This window comes from Lineus longissimus, chromosome 16 (assembly GCF_910592395.1).
Source record: "Lineus longissimus chromosome 16, tnLinLong1.2, whole genome shotgun sequence".
NCBI classification, from domain to species: domain Eukaryota; kingdom Metazoa; phylum Nemertea; class Pilidiophora; order Heteronemertea; family Lineidae; genus Lineus; species Lineus longissimus.
In genome coordinates this window covers 8021270-8038120 of record NC_088323.1, presented here as the reverse complement: position 1 = coordinate 8038120, position 16851 = coordinate 8021270, and the positions used below count along the sequence as shown (strand labels likewise).

The 16851-nt window shown below is 42.8% G+C and overlaps 1 protein-coding gene and 1 long non-coding RNA gene across 2 annotated transcripts; one reads left to right on the top strand and one right to left on the bottom strand.

Moving 5' to 3' along the window:
- Window positions 1–5864: 5864 nt before the first annotated feature.
- LOC135500601 (uncharacterized) lies at window positions 5865–9984 on the bottom strand. The gene is made up of 3 exons (XR_010449486.1): window positions 9877–9984; window positions 8138–8229; window positions 5865–6093 (listed from the first exon to the last, which is right to left on the bottom strand). It is a non-coding gene; the product is annotated as an uncharacterized LOC135500601 (long non-coding RNA).
- Window positions 9985–12674: 2690 nt separating this feature from the next.
- Window positions 12675–16851, top strand: LOC135500557 (uncharacterized). Its single transcript, XM_064792090.1, has 3 exons — window positions 12675–12869; window positions 14479–14570; window positions 16623–16851. Exons 1-3 carry the CDS (start codon window positions 12690–12692, stop codon window positions 16759–16761), a joined length of 411 nt encoding a protein of 136 aa, XP_064648160.1. The 5' UTR covers window positions 12675–12689; the 3' UTR covers window positions 16762–16851.

Sequence of the window (16851 nt, the reverse complement as noted above, 5' to 3'; positions counted from 1 at the left end):
CTCCGGTTCTGGAATTTTCATATAGGTGGCATGGGACATTATAGTCTTGGTCGACCCCGTGTCGACAGTGAATGTTACATCCAACCCCTGGATGTGGCCTTCTATGTATATTCCTGCATATGAAGGCTTTTGCCGCCTGATCGCCTCCAGGTCGGCCTCCTCCCCATCCCCAATATCGCTCTCACTTCCATCACCTTCCTCAACCTCAAGTGCTAACTCTGAGTCTGACAATGCTTCTGTTTCTTGGCCGACATTTACATCAATGCGGGCTGCCCCTTGGCCTACTGGGGTAGCCCGTTGCAGTTTGACGCCTGCTGTAGGGCTTGATCATTCCGTGGGGTAAATGTGGGCGCATTAGGACTAATGGCGGTCCGTGCTGCCTGGGCAGCCACTGGTGGTGCAGATTGCATCACAACTGGCGGGTTGGTGCATTCTCGCGAGTAATGCCCATATTGTCGGCAACGGAAGCAGAGGATATTCTCCTTTGGTTGCCGGGGACGACCTGGCTGGCGGCCATGTTGCCCGCCACCCCAACGGCCTTGGGATGAGCCCTTCTTTTCAAGAGTGCTCAGCCGTGACATCACATCTGTCATCATGCTAACAATCTTTGTCATCTCCTCACTAGGGGGAGCAGCGGGTGATGCATCCTGGCTAGGCTGCTGATTACCCGTCCCATTACTGGTCGGTCTCTTGTGAGACTGAGTCTGAGGTTTGGCCCCATGGTTTTTAGCCATTCGCACATTCTCCTCATCAGATTCTTCAGTCTCAATGTCAGTCTCCCGGGTAATTTTCACTGGCTTCTTACGCTGAACCCGTTGTGTGTCCTTGAATCGGACTACCTCATAAACAGCTTGGTCGATATTCTTTGGATCTTTAATGTATTCAACATGAAAACGGACATCATCATCATGGAGGCCATCCAGAAACCTCCGGAGGAGATCCTCACTCCTGGTTTCGGCATCCCTTGACCCATAGGCCTTGCAATACAACCGTTTTAGCTCAGCAGCAAACTCGGAGGCGGACTCTCCTGCTTTTTGGGAGCGACACGAAAATTTGGCTCCATATGATTTTGCCGTTTCAATCCGCCTAAAGCGGTGATTTAGCTCTCTAATCAAAGCCCTATAATCACCCCTGACTGATTTGTCCAGCTGGCCGTAAACAAATTCAGCCGCGGCGCCCTGGAGCTTAGGGAGGAGGTGGTCCAGCTTCTCCTCAACGGTCCAGCCACATCGGCTGGCCACATCTGAAAATCGGTTATAGTATGCCTCCCAAGATTCCTTGGTGGTGTCTCTGAATGGCGGTAGCTTAGGACCCCTTGACAACTGATGACGGGGCCTTGGGGCTTCATCCTCAGTGTCGCTGTCACACCAGCGATCTAATGAGTTTTTCCTAGGCCGCTCAGAGCTTGAACTGGAAAGACTAGCCTTTCTAGGCCGTCGCACAGCCTTACTGGACCTGGGGACATGGGGAGTTTGCTGTGGCTCTTTATTCATACTAGCGCCATCCCCAATTGGTGCCTGAGGCGAGGACACATGGCCCTGGCTTGGGCTGGCTGAATGACTCACCAGCACGGTTGGCTGTACGGGCGGCTGCGGGGTCCATGAGGCATAGCCATAGCCATTACTAGTACTCATCAAAGGGTACTGTTGCGGGCCTAACGACATTTGGGGATTACCCATCCCAAACATTTGGCCATAACTCGTCCCCACCATCTGGGATTGGCCATGAGTGGCATAACTACTGGGGTGTGGGATTTGTCCTGCCGTCCAGGGTGGCATACGCTCGCCCCTGGATGTGTTCAACGCTGGCATCGGCATTGATAAGGGATTCAGTAAGGCAGGCCCAGCCACGGACATCATTGTTGATCCGGCCACAGCCCCAGCCATGGTTCGAGTGGTGCTCATCACCACACTTGTACCACTCGTCATCATTACTACACTCGTGGTAGTAGGAGTCGTCACCCGGGACGGCATCATAGAGGGCCCAGCTCCCTGTGCTGGGGGAGCACTAGAACTCGAGATAGGGAGATGACTGGCTCCCTGATCAGGCCTACCTGCACTACTATCTTCCGCCAACATTATGCGTTGGTATACCTCGTCAATGTATTCGTCTGGTATCTCTGTTTCAGCCTCAGTGAAGTATTCATCAGATTCAGATTGAATCTCTCGCGGTAGCAATCGGATCGGGGTGAAATTCTTCCGTTTGGCTCTCAATCCCACTGATTTCCTGGGCATCGTGGTATCACTGGCATCAAGGGAAGGTTCGCATCACTGGACCCAGAAAGTATATCTGGATCCCACAGCTGTCACCAAAAATGTCACAACCTCGGGGCTAAAAGTGCCAGTGGTGACCTCCAGGTCAGAGCCTCTGGCCAAACTTACTGATCCTCCTTGTCATAAATTATCTCGGCCAAAATGACGCCCCCTGATATACACTGACATCAGGCGGGTAACCCAATTAAATAAAGTCCAGGCCAACAGTTAAAATATACGGCATCTATTCTCAATACTCACCCCACCCACACCCGGTTACAACATTAATATATACAGGTACATCACAATAGTCAACACAATCGCACATAAATGGTCCCTCATAAAACATCAGGGAGACAGACCACTCATCCGTGGCATACAATAACTTCAGACATATGTCGTCAGGGCAACAGTTAGCAACTGTTGCAAATCAAGGCAGAATGGCAAAGGGTTAATCCTCAGGAGACCGGCATGGAAAAGTATTTAAAAAAAAAACCTCTTGGAATAAAACTATTCCAAGAAGAATCAACCGACACCTCAATTCCAGGTGTATACAAGTTTTGCCCCAGCAAAACAGAAAGATTCCCGCAATTGAAGTTACCCGATACAAGAGATTCTGGGCCCGTTTACCAGTCCAACCTGGTGAGCTCGCCAGAAGCAAAAAAACTGGTCCAAAGAAAATTACGCGAGCTCAACACGCATATCGGGAGGTCTAGCGATTTCGAAATGGTCTGCAGTGACCGCAAGGCCCCAGTGATCCACCAGCAGCACGAGGGGTATGCAGAAAAAAAAGAATTTATATAAGTCAGAGACTTGAGCAAGTCACTGGCCTCTCCACAGACAGAGGAATAAAAAGGGTACCCTCAACTCCTGAAGAAAGGAGGAGATAAAAAAAACGTACCAATGCTCGACTCTTAGCAAGAGGAGAAAATCGTCTGCGTCTAATCGCATCTGAGCCGGTCTGCTCGGAAACCCACGCTATCCCATTAAATACCCGAAGTCCACGTGACCACATGATAATTCAACTGGCATTCCGATCCACAATGCACTGCGCACACAAAGACACCCCCAATTAAAATATGAAAAGATCACCAAGCAACCCGATACAAAAGCCTTCGTTTCCTGGCAGAGATCGCACTGAATATAACTTAAAACACCGTAGTTCGAGGCACATGCTAAGGAGTGATTAAATAAGCTTACGATTAATCGAGATAAATTCCAAATTTGCAAGATAACAGAAGTTTTCGTTAGAGAGGTAACAATGAAATTTTAACTTTAGCGGTGCTGTAGGAAAGGAGGTCATTCGGCATTCCTCAGCCACTCACGTGATAGGAAGAACCAATAAAAATACGAGAAAATTGTAAACAGTGATGGCCGCCGTCCAGGTCACATGACCGATAAAATGGCGACGCATCCAGGAAATTGATAGAAAGAATTGTTGACAATTTGTCCGAAAATAAACGAAATAAACCGTTGTGCCTGGAACTAGGTTTACATAAAAGGTTACGAAAATAAGAAGGTAATTTCGGTGACCGTTTCACAAGGATTTTTACAACCATTCTTTTGAGGTGTAGATTGTGATGCGAGGGAAGTGTCTTGATCTCTACATAAAATTCCTTCGACATGGTGCAACAAACCAGTCCAGTAGATATATACATGGTCATAGCATACGGCATCGAGACAACCAGTATGCAAGGTTACGGCCAGGCCAAAGGGGTATGACCGATCAGCACTAAGAGTAAAAACGTAAAATGCAATAATATCTTTTTAAACTAACTGCCACAGTAGGTTTATTTATTCAGTCTTTTTGAAGTAAAAGTATTACAGTGAAAAGAACGAAATACGGCTGGAATATTATACTGGTTTGTCTTCGGACGGCAAATTCAGCACTGCACCGATGTCAAGGTTAAGACGGTTATACGACTTTGCCTCATCAGCTCCTCGTGGTCAAGGCTCCTATATCCGTGACTGATGCGGTCGCAGAACAGAACAGATGCTGATCATCCCCGTCACTGCGTCAGGCTGTAAAACAGAGCGAGGAAATATTTTAACTTCACCAGAAGTTTTATCATTCATTATTCAGACCAACAGACACTGACTACCTGCTAATAGTCTATGAATTTCATTGTCATAATTCAGAACAAACACTTATCACCTTTGCTGACAATATTTTCAGAAGGTGTGTACATTCGTGTGTCCATTTACACTGCACGTGTATACGTGCTTTACTGTACATTTCTACAGGAGTGAGCAGGATGTACAGAAAAACGATCTCCAAAACTGTTGCTTTCAGCACTCGCGACACGTTAAGCGAGGTTTTAGCAATTATTTTCAGTGAAGGTATATCTCATGTGTAGAGTCTGGGTGATTTTGAGACATTCTTAGGTGTTTAAGGCGCACAGTTTGATGAGACTTGCCCTAATTCGTAATTTTTTTTATGAATGTATATCCGCCATTGCGGGGATCTGGAAACTTTCGGATGACAAGTTTGCCTCTAAAGATGGACGTGCTCCCTTTAATCACCCAAACTAACAGCGAATATATATTCTTAAGATCCTTTTCTTGACCTCTGATGAGTAAATTTTGTCTGATGCAGTGTTTCAACACAAATTTGAGGGCGATTACAATCACGAAAAAATCACACTCACCCAGTCTAGAATGCGTAGACGAAATGTCTGTTGGCTCTTCCATGTAGCGGGTATCCTCCCACCTGTTCAGGTCGGGACAGATCAACGTTGAGCAACTTGCCTAATCGGTAAAAATGCGGGAGGCAGTGCTATTACCGGAACGGTTCAGAACCGGCGATTTTCATCAAAAATCACCCGAAAACTAAAAAAGTAAGCAACGGCTGCAAAAATAAAGTACACGTTGTTCGTTAGCAGGTTATGAAACGTAACCTAACCAAATTTCAGGTCGTTCCGTGCGGCAGTTTCGGAGATACGTGTCGAAAACCACATCCCTCGGGTCCTGGCGATCGGCTCAGTAAAAACAATAGACCATATCCACGGAGTTGTGGATATGGTCTAACAAAACAAACATTAACACAACAAACATTAACAAAACAAACATTAACAAAACAAACATTAACACAACAAACATTAACACAACAAACATTAACACAACAAACATTAACACAACAAAAATTAACAATACAAACATTAACAAAACAAATATTAACAAAACAAACATTGACAAAACAAATATTAAGAAAACAAATATTACCAAAACAAACATAGACAGAAGAAGCACAGACAGAACAAACATTGACAAAACAAACATTGACAAAACACTACATAGACAGAACAAACATTGACAGAACAAGTCCAAACAACCAAAGTCAAAGCCAGGTGTTGAAAATAAATATTGCCAAACAAAGCAAACAAAATCATCTATGATAGACTTCCAATCATGGCGACAACTCGAGGCACTGAGTTCAGGACAGTGAACAAGCATTGTTCAGTGTTGGTATAATGTACATGTGTCTGTCATTCTACCAGACGGGTTTTGAAATGTTAGTGCCAATTATTCTGTCACACCACCTCCGTCTTTCAATGGCTCAGAGGCACACAACAGAAATTTTGCCAGTATATTGTGGATAACAAAAGGGCAGACTTAATTTAAGTTCGTTTGGGTTTTATTGTTTCTGTTTTACAGTTGAATTGGACATATATCAATATATATTTAGATACCCAAAAGAGCATTCTACGCAACGCACGTTAAGTCTTTCTCGAAGGCCTGGTAGGTTGGTTCATTCCCGTCCTCGTCTCGGCATTTCCCAGACGCACAAGTAGCGTTCACGGTGCATTTGGACCCAATTGATGCTTTGGTGCTCCCCATGTAGCTGAAATGAAATAGGACAATTGTGACGAAAACAAACTTCAAGCAACGTGTGAAGTTTTACTGGAGGCAAATTGTAATTGATTTCTGAGGTGGTTCTGTATACTCTGAATAATTGTGTCTGTGGATTGATGAGTTTAGCTAGGTCATTCTACCAGACGGGTTTTGAAATGTTAGTGCCAATTATTCTGTCACACCACCTCCGTCTTTCAATGGCTCAGAGGCACACAACAGAAATTTTGCCAGTATATTGTGCAATACCTTTATATCAGATATTGCGGAAGTCGTCACATTGAGGAAAAAAACAATCCTATCAGAATAATATTTTCAACCTAATTCCGAGCAATTCATAACTAATAATGCTTACATTAAAGACTGTTTGATAATTTTGGAATGATTTTTTTCATTAATTTTTCCAGAAACTCGAGGTTTTTCAGACATTTCCCTTGACTAACCGGAGTCAAACATACCCAGTTCAGTAATCAGGTGATATGCTAAATTACTTTGAGTGACGTCACAAAAAATTAATTGATTCGATTTAAAAAGCAATATCCTTGCTGCAGATGACCTGACAAAAGCAGGATTTTCATTGTATTTTGTCTTTTTTCCAACGTCTTATAGTTTATAATTTTGATTATCTCTCAATTATTGAAATATAAATATTTGAATGTTGTTGCCATCTTGTATGTTCCCTTTTCTATTGATTTCATTGCTTTAGATTGCTATACATGTAATGATAGTCCTACATAACCAAGATTTAAAAAGACGGCGTGTGGATGCATGATTTGACCCCCCCCCCCCCTCTCCCGAGTGAATAACCTCGAAAATCAGGATGGAGTCATCCCTAACTTCATTTTCTGGAAGGGGAGAATAATCCCGTGATTCAACTATACAAAATGTACTGCATTTCCTGGAAGGGGACAATAATCATGTTTCAGGTTTTTTTTAAATGTTCACTGAGAGGTTACAGTCCAAATCACAAGTGACATCCCTTCTGTGCTGCGCGCTAGTGACGCGAGAGTGATATAAGTTAGGGGTTGCATATACAAAACGGGTCATTTGAGATAATAGCGAGTTTCCATAAATCTCACGAATTACGTATATTACGAATTGCTATTTATCCATAAAAATGACCACAAGAATGGTTTCTAAGCTGATCAACATCCGCTACCCTGAGAAGGGTCAATCAGGATCTAAAGTTCTTCAACCAAACCACCGTAATTTTTTAGACGCAGCGAGTGTTGAATTCGTTGTGACGAATTGGCGGAGTCGTTACGAATTAGTCTACATTGTCACATCCTGAGATACAGGTTTTTGATACTCCTTCATCGTATACAAAAGTTTGAAAATCAAGAGGCGGAGTATATTTAAAACCACTGATTATGTCAAGATGCATTGTTGTAGGATCCGTTTTCAATGAGACCGGAACTGGACGAAAGCATTAATTTCTAATACATAACTCAAGACACAGCTGGCTGCAAAATGGAACGCGAGTTCCCTCGTAATTATAAGTTCGTAATTCGTATTTCATATTCGTGAGATTTGATCAACTCGGTAATTTGAACATCAACGTGTAATATGTAGGGAATTGTGGCTGTGTTTTGTCAAATCATGCATGTTCACGTCGTATTTTGTCAGCTTCACTGGCCTACTAATTAGTTGTCAGGAAGACAGTGCAGACTAACCAAAACGTAAAATTTAGTGGTAGCGGTCGGTAAAATGTACTTATATTCGTGACTAATCACACCGTCCATACAGGCACCATCTATATTGGAGAGGTTCCATCCGTACTGGCGCATATCTGGATGGGCGCGGCACTGCGGTGGTCACTGCTAGTAACGTTACATCGAGAGCAAACACACGACGTTCAGCATAACTACAATACATGTAAGCCTAGCACAACAAGGAAGGGATTATTTAAGTAAGCGTTGATGTCATCTTGATAATCACTTGATCATGAAGTGTTAAATCCATTTGCCACATACTCAGACAAATCTGTATTTTGGCCTAGCGCTTTTAGATAAATGTAGAAATTTTGATTTACTCACCCATTGCCCTGAACAGCAGACAGCAGAAGAGCAGCAACAATGACGAGGAGGAATACCTTCATTTTGGATTGGTTATGGAGGCGTGGTTGGAGCTAAAACAAAATTGGAAAGCATCAAACACGTTCAGAAGAATAGTTTACTGATGAACCAGAAGAAGAACAAACATACTGCAGTAAAAAGTCGCCCATTCCTTTAACACAATAGGACAGTTATAGTTACGGAGCTAGATTCTATTATTTAAATGATCTGAGGCCAAAAGGGGTTGATCAACGTTTTGAAGAATAATATATTGGGTTGTACAAATTATGGAACCGGTAAAGAAGCTATAAAAATCACATTTTTATATTTAGAAGTATGTGTTATTAAATCAGTCCTCATCAGTGAGACGTCTTGGGTTTAGCAATTTATTGCGGTGCTTGGGGTGAGAAAACCAATACCCCCCCCCCCCCGTTCAATATCAATTCCTTCAACCTAGGTAAGCCCAATCACTCCAGTATTGGCGAGTGCGTTCACCGTGTGACAAAGTAGGGTCATTCACACGGGCCAAACTGATCTTGACCAAACATATAACCTGCAGCCTCGTGTCGATGATGAAGGCTGCAATTCGATTGAGCAATGAAAGGGGTGGTAAATGAAAAAGGGAGAATGACGAAATAGGTGATCGTGGGAGAGTGTATATACTATTAGGCAAAGTTTCTAGTCCGTGAGCTGCTCATCTGTTAGTAGCTCGAGAGTGAAACTACACTACCCAGAAATTTGGATGACACGGGTTGGTGATAAAGTCTTCTGTACCAAGTATAAATAGCCGAATCCAACAAGATTACCCCGACTTGAAGGATTCCCGCTCGCGAGGTTTAGACGTGTTCAGGTTATCACCACAAAATAAATGCAAGGTATCACCAAGCGCGGTCAGAACCAGACACACCACAGAATCAACAAAGTCCGCCTCGTGTCGATCAAGACATTTCATTTTCTTATTCAATAAAATGGGGGACGTAAACTGAAGAGGAGGAGAGCATCGTGCACAACTTCCGGTCCAGCAATATTTTTTACCCCAGGATTCTATCATAATAACATTATGCGTTTTCTACTTTAACAATTGTTCAGCGAAATAGAAAAGTTGACAGCTAATAAGTACTTTTTTAGTAATCATCCGACACCCCTTCATACAAGTCACTTGATCAACTGCAAATGCGGTAAAGCCCGCAGCACACTAGCCGCCAACTTTGGCGACAAGAAGCGTTCAGCTGACGCCTCTAGACGCCGAAGTTGGCGGCCAGCAGTGGCTCACGGTCAGAGCACACCTGCCCAGAATCGGCGTCCAGTAGCGTCTTTTCCGCCACTTTAGGCTGCCATTTTGAAATCATGTGACATCAAGACGCATACTGATTGGCCATAGCCTCGCCGCCGACGCCAATTCAGGCGGCAATCCGTAGCACACCTGGCTTCTTCTTGCGTTCAAAGGCGGCGACACGCGTCAAAAAATCAAACATGTTAGATATTTGGCGTTTAGTTGCGGCAAGTCGCGTTCGCCGACCCGTTCGTAGCAGACTAGGGATTTTTCAGGCGTTCAGGACTCTTGCGGCAAAAAACGCTTGTGAACGCCGAAGTTGGCGGCTAGTGTGCTACGGGCTTATGCGCGACTTGTTTTAAATTTGACTACAGTAAAATAATTTTGTGTGTAAATCACCATGCCACCGAGGAAGATGCGAGGATAAATTTGGGCAGAAAACGCTTACCTTAAATAAATCGAGAGCCTTGCGGAGAAGATTCGTGATGACGTGACCGTACTGCTTGGAGTCCAATGCCGGATGATTGGAAGCCTAGTTAGGCCTAGTATATGTAGAGGGTGCCGGTTCCGGATGCGCATAGGATTTCTGCGCGGATAAGTGTCGCAAATCGTGGTAAATTCCTTTTCGTATACATATTCTGTACCCGCTTAGCTCGAACCTCCACCTGTCACACTTGATGACTGAAGTGATTCGACATGTTCCGCACTTGATGCAAATTTTCACCGATCGTGCATAATTGCGCAGTTTGCTTATCAAGCAATTTTGAAACGACCATCACTGGAGCTAATTGTTCCCCGGAGCTTGTGTAGGGGGACATGGTATTAGTACATGGCACCAACTTTGTGCTCGTTTCAACTCTACAGCTTCTAAACGACTCAAGCAATTTAATCGATATTTGGTGGAAGGAGTGAAGGACATCTGAAGATGTGTCCCACTAAAAATCATCCCGGTCAGATTCCCGGCCTGGCCAGTACATGTCTGGTCCTTTCCCGTTAGTAGTAGGTATACTGTCCCTTTCAACGCCCAAAATCCGAGGCCCAAAGTCCGAGGGTCCCGGGGCGTTGAAAGGTGCATTATTCGACGCCCACGACAAATGCTCTCCCGTGATATTGTGCTTGAAGAATTTTTTCCGCGCTTCGTGTAAGCCGAAGCGCTCAAAAATTCGGCCAACAACACCACACGGATTCAAACTACACATTTTTCAAAAAACACCCAACAGCGACGGGGGACATTCAACGCTATGCTTGTTATATTGCGAATGGTCTTTATGCTGTATCCGGATGATTCAAACTGAGAACCCCAGCTATTAAGTCGCTTTGACCAATTTTTGGTAAGTCATCAATCTCTTCCTGACTTAATTAGTCATGGATTGGTCAAGCTGACTATGCTTTGTTAGTCAGACGATTTGCGATATGGGACATGAAAGGACGATATTAAAGTTAGTACATGTACATAGAGAATGAAATGACCAGGGGCCATTGTGCTCACCATGTAGATATTTGTTGGTTCGGAATTCATCCCGGTTAAAAAAACATGCTACATGTATTGTATATATGTCAAACCAAAGTCGGTATGACATGTGATGTATCCTTACTTGGAGTACCTCGAAATGCAAAATTCACAACTTCAGTTGTTGAAGTGGTGGCAACTGATCGAATCAATACAATCGTGCTCTGTATAGAGAATAGGCTTAATTCGGTCTACACAATGGTGAAGTGACATGCCTGAGATAGCTTTGGTTTGAAAATATTGTAAGGAGTCATGTGTATGAAATTTCAAGTTCATAGCTAAGAAACGGTTAAGAATCGTGCCATATTTACACTCAAACGGCCAATTTACGCCATTTAAAATCTGTGTTCAGGACTAGTAGGGTTAATGTAGGTCGACTATTAGGTGCTGCCACCTATTGGTGTATTGCAACATACTGGAACTCTCCAGTCAGTGAGCTGAGACCCAACATGGAAGATCTCAATCTATTTCTCTATACATCACATATCCTACGGGTATTTGATTTGACCTAATTTTCAAGGTCACATAGGTCAAATGGTGTAAATTGGCCGTTTGAGTGTAACTGTTGCACGTTTCTAAACCGCTAAAGCTGTGAACTTAAAATTTGGTACACATGACTCCCTACGTCATGTAACCTCTGACACCGAATTTCAATCCGATCTTATTCTCGACTTGGCCACCAGGAGGCCAAATCTAAAACAAATAAAATGTGCAATATTACGCTTATTAGTGACTAGTTTTCGATGATATTTTTATGGTAAGTAATCCAAGTAAGGATACATCACATGTCATACCGACTTTGGTTTGACCTATACATGTATATACTAATACATGTAGCATGTTTCTTAACCGTGATGAATTCCTAACCAACAAATATCTACATGGTGAGCACAATGGCCCCTGGCAATTTCATTCTCAATGTACATGTACTAACTTTAATATCGTCCTTTCATGTCCCATATCGCAAATCGTCTGACTAACATAGCTTAGTCAGCTTGACAAATCCATGACTAATAAAGTCAGGCAGAGATTGATGACTTACCAAAAATTGGTCAAAGCGACTAAGCTGTGGTTCTCAGTGTAAATCATCCGGATACAGCATAAATAACAAGCATAGCGTTGAAAGTCCCCCGTCGCTGTTGGGTTTTTTTTTTAAAATGTGTAGTTTGAATCCGTGTGGTGTTGTTGGGTGTCATTGACTGAAGTTTATGGTTCAGTTGGGTGTCCCATTTTAGGGATTTCAATCATTTCAGTCTGAAATTCAGGTAGGAAATTTGGGGGAGGAGTTGTAAGGTCTAATCCTTGGTAGCGTTCCTTCCATGGGGAGGGGGTCATTTTGAAAATAGTTATCAGTACTGTGTATCCATCTATGAAATTTCATTTAAATCGGGGTTGTCTGATTCTCCAATGTATTAGATCAAGAAAAATCGTGAACTTGTCACCTGCGACTATAGATAGAACATGCATATTGTGAATCTGATTTAAATAGTTGGGAGAGAAAAAATTCAGAAAAAACAAAAGTAACCAAAGAAAAAAATGGCTGTTATACCAATGAAATTTGTCAACACGTCATGTATGTACATCAATACACTGCTGCACACGATTTACTCATCAAATCAGCATGAAGCGTGGTAAGGCTACTGGTAACATTATGCACGATCGGTGAAAATTTGCATCAAGTGCGGAACATGTCGAATCACTTCAGTCATCAAGTGTGACAGGTGGAGGTTCGAGCTAAGCGGGTACAGAATATGTATACGAAAAGGAATTTACCACGATTTGCGACACTTGTCCGCGCAGAAATCCTATGCGTATCCGGAACCTACATATATACTAGGCCTAACCAGGCTTCCAATCATCCGGCATTGGACTCCAAGCAGTACGGTCACGTCATCACGAATCTTCTCCGCAAGGCTCTCGATTTATTTAAGGTAAGCGTTTTCTGCCCAAATTTATCCTCGCATCTTCCTCGGTGGCATGGTGATTTACACACAAAATTATTTTACTGTAGTCAAATTTAAAACAAGTCGCGCTTAAGCCCGTAGCACACTAGCCGCCAACTTCGGCGTTCACAAGCGTTTTTTGCCGCAAGAGTCCTGAACGCCTGAAAAATCCCTGGTCTGCTACGAACGGCGTCGGCGAACGCGACTTGCCGCAACTAAACGCCAAATATCTAACATGTTTGATTTTTGACGCGTGTCGCCGCCTTTGAACGCAAGAAGAAGCCAGGTGTGCTACGGATTGCCGCCTGAATTGGCGTCGGCGGCGAGGCTATGGCCAATCAGTATGCGTCTTGATGTCACATGATTTCAAAATGGCAGCCTAAAGTGGCGGAAAAGACGCTACTGGACGCCGATTCTGGGCAGGTGTGCTCTGACCGTGATCCACTGGCCGCCAACTTCGGCGTCTAGAGGCGTCAGCTGAACGCTTCTTGTCGCCAAAGTTGGCGGCTAGTGTGCTGCGGGCTTTACCGCATTTGCAGTTGATCAAGTGACTTGTATGAAGGGGTGTCGGATGATTACTAAAAAAGTACTTATTAGCTGTCAACTTTTCTATTTCGCTGAACAATTGTTAAAGTAGAAAACGCATAATGTTATTATGATAGAATCCTGGGGTAAAAAATATTGCTGGACCGGAAGTTGTGCACGATGCTCTCCTCCTCTTCAGTTTACGTCCCCCATTTTATTGAATAAGAAAATGAAATGTCTTGATCGACACCAGGCGGACTTTGTTGATTCTCTGGTGTGTCTGGTTCTGACCGCGCTTGGTGATACCTTGCATTTATTTTGTGGTGATAACCTGAACACGTCTAAACCTCGCGAGCGGGAATCCTTCAAGTCGGGGTAATCTTGTTGGATTCGGCTATTTATACTTAGTACAGAAGACTTTATCACCAACCCGTGTCATCCAAATTTCTGGGCTCACGGACTAGAAACTTTGCCTTATAGTATATACACTCTCCCACGATCACCTATTTCGTCATTCTCCCTTTTTCATTTACCACCCCTTTCATTGCTCAATCGAATTGCAGCCTTCATCATCGACACGAGGCTGCAGGTTATATGTTTGGTCAAGATCAGTTTGGCCCGTGTGAATGACCCTACTTTGTCACACGGTGAACGCACTCGCCAATACTGGAGTGATTGGGCTTACCTAGGTTGAAGGAATTGATATTGAACGGGGGGGGGGGGGGGGGTATTGGTTTTCTCACCCCAAGCACCGCAATAAATTGCTAAACCCAAGACGTCTCACTGATGAGGACTGATTTAATAACTCATACTTCTAAATATAAAAATGTGATTTTTATAGCTTCTTTACCGGTTCCATAATTTGTACAACCCAATATATTATTCTTCAAAACGTTGATCAACCCCTTTTGGCCTCAGATCATTTAAATAATAGAATCTAGCTCCGTAACTATAACTGTCCTATTGTGTTAAAGGAATGGGCGACTTTTTACTGCAGTATGTTTGTTCTTCTTCTGGTTCATCAGTAAACTATTCTTCTGAACGTGTTTGATGCTTTCCAATTTTGTTTTAGCTCCAACCACGCCTCCATAACCAATCCAAAATGAAGGTATTCCTCCTCGTCATTGTTGCTGCTCTTCTGCTGTCTGCTGTTCAGGGCAATGGGTGAGTAAATCAAAATTTCTACATTTATCTAAAAGCGCTAGGCCAAAATACAGATTTGTCTGAGTATGTGGCAAATGGATTTAACACTTCATGATCAAGTGATTATCAAGATGACATCAACGCTTACTTAAATAATCCCTTCCTTGTTGTGCTAGGCTTACATGTATTGTAGTTATGCTGAACGTCGTGTGTTTGCTCTCGATGTAACGTTACTAGCACTAGCAGTGACCACCGCAGTGCCGCGCCCATCCAGATATGCGCCAGTACGGATGGAACCTCTCCAATATAGATGGTGCCTGTATGGACGGTGTGATTGGTCACGAATTTAAGTACATTTTACCGACCGCTACCACTAAATTTTACGTTTTGGTTAGTCTGCACTGTCTTCCTGACAACTTATTAGTAGGCCAGTGAAGCTGACAAAATACGACGTGAACATGCATGATTTGACAAAACACAGCCACAATTCCCTACATATTACACGTTGACGTTCAAATTACCGAGTTGATCAAATCTCACGAATATGAAATACGAATTACGAACTTATAATTACGAGGGAACTCGCGTTCCATTTTGCAGCCAGCTGTGTCTTGAGTTATGTATTAGAAATTAATGCTTTCGTCCAGTTCCGGTCTCATTGAAAACGGATCCTACAACAATGCATCTTGACATAATCAGTGGTTTTAAATATACTCCGCCTCTTGATTTTCAAACTTTTGTATACGATGTAGGAGTATCAAAAACCTGTATCTCAGGATGTGACAATGTAGACTAATTCGTAACGACTCCGCCAATTCGTCACAACGAATTCAACACTCGCTGCGTCTAGAAAATTACAGTGGTTTGGTTGAAGAACTTTAGATCCTGATTGACCCTTCTCAGGGTAGCGGATGTTGATCAGCTTAGAAACCATTCTTGTGGTCATTTTTATGGATAAATAGCAATTCGTAATATACGTAATTCGTGAGATTTATGGAAACTCGCTATTATCTCAAATGACCCCGTTTGTATATGCAACCCCTAACTTATATCACTCTCGCGTCACTAGCGCGCAGCACAGAAGGGATGTCACTTGTGATTTGGACTGTAACCTCTCAGTGAACATTTAAAAAAAACCTGAAACATGATTATTGTCCCCTTCCAGGAAATGCAGTACATTTTGTATAGTTGAATCACGGGATTATTCTCCCCTTCCAGAAAATGAAGTTAGGGATGACTCCATCCTGATTTTCGAGGTTATTCACTCGGGAGAGGGGGGGGGGGGGTGGTCAATCATGCATCCACACGCCGTCTTTTTAAATCTTGGTTATGTAGGACTATCATTACATGTATAGCAATCTAAAGCAATGAAATCAATAGAAAAGGGAACATACAAGATGGCAACAACATTCAAATATTTATATTTCAATAATTGAGAGATAATCAAAATTATAAACTATAAGACGTTGGAAAAAAGACAAAATACAATGAAAATCCTGCTTTTGTCAGGTCATCTGCAGCAAGGATATTGCTTTTTAAATCGAATCAATTAATTTTTTGTGACGTCACTTAAAGTAATTTAGCATATCACCTGATTACTGAACTGGGTATGTTTGACTCCGGTTAGTCAAGGGAAATGTCTGAAAAACCTCGAGTTTCTGGAAAAATTAATGAAAAAAATCATTCCAAAATTATCAAACAGTCTTTAATGTAAGCATTATTAGTTATGAATTGCTCGGAATTAGGTTGAAAATATTATTCTGATAGGATTGTTTTTTTCCTCAATGTGACGACTTCCGCAATATCTGATATAAAGGTATTGCACAATATACTGGCAAAATTTCTGTTGTGTGCCTCTGAGCCATTGAAAGACGGAGGTGGTGTGACAGAATAATTGGCACTAACATTTCAAAACCCGTCTGGTAGAATGACCTAGCTAAACTCATCAATCCACAGACACAATTATTCAGAGTATACAGAACCACCTCAGAAATCAATTACAATTTGCCTCCAGTAAAACTTCACACGTTGCTTGAAGTTTGTTTTCGTCACAATTGTCCTATTTCATTTCAGCTACATGGGGAGCACCAAAGCATCAGTTGGGTCCAAATGCACCGTGAACGCTACTTGTGCGTCTGGGAAATGCCGAGACGAGGACGGGAATGAACCAACCTACCAGGCCTTCGAGAAAGACTTAACGTGCGTTGCGTAGAATGCTCTTTTGGGTATCTAAATATATATTGATATATGTCCAATTCAACTGTAAAACAGAAACAATAAAACCCAAACGAACTTAAATTAA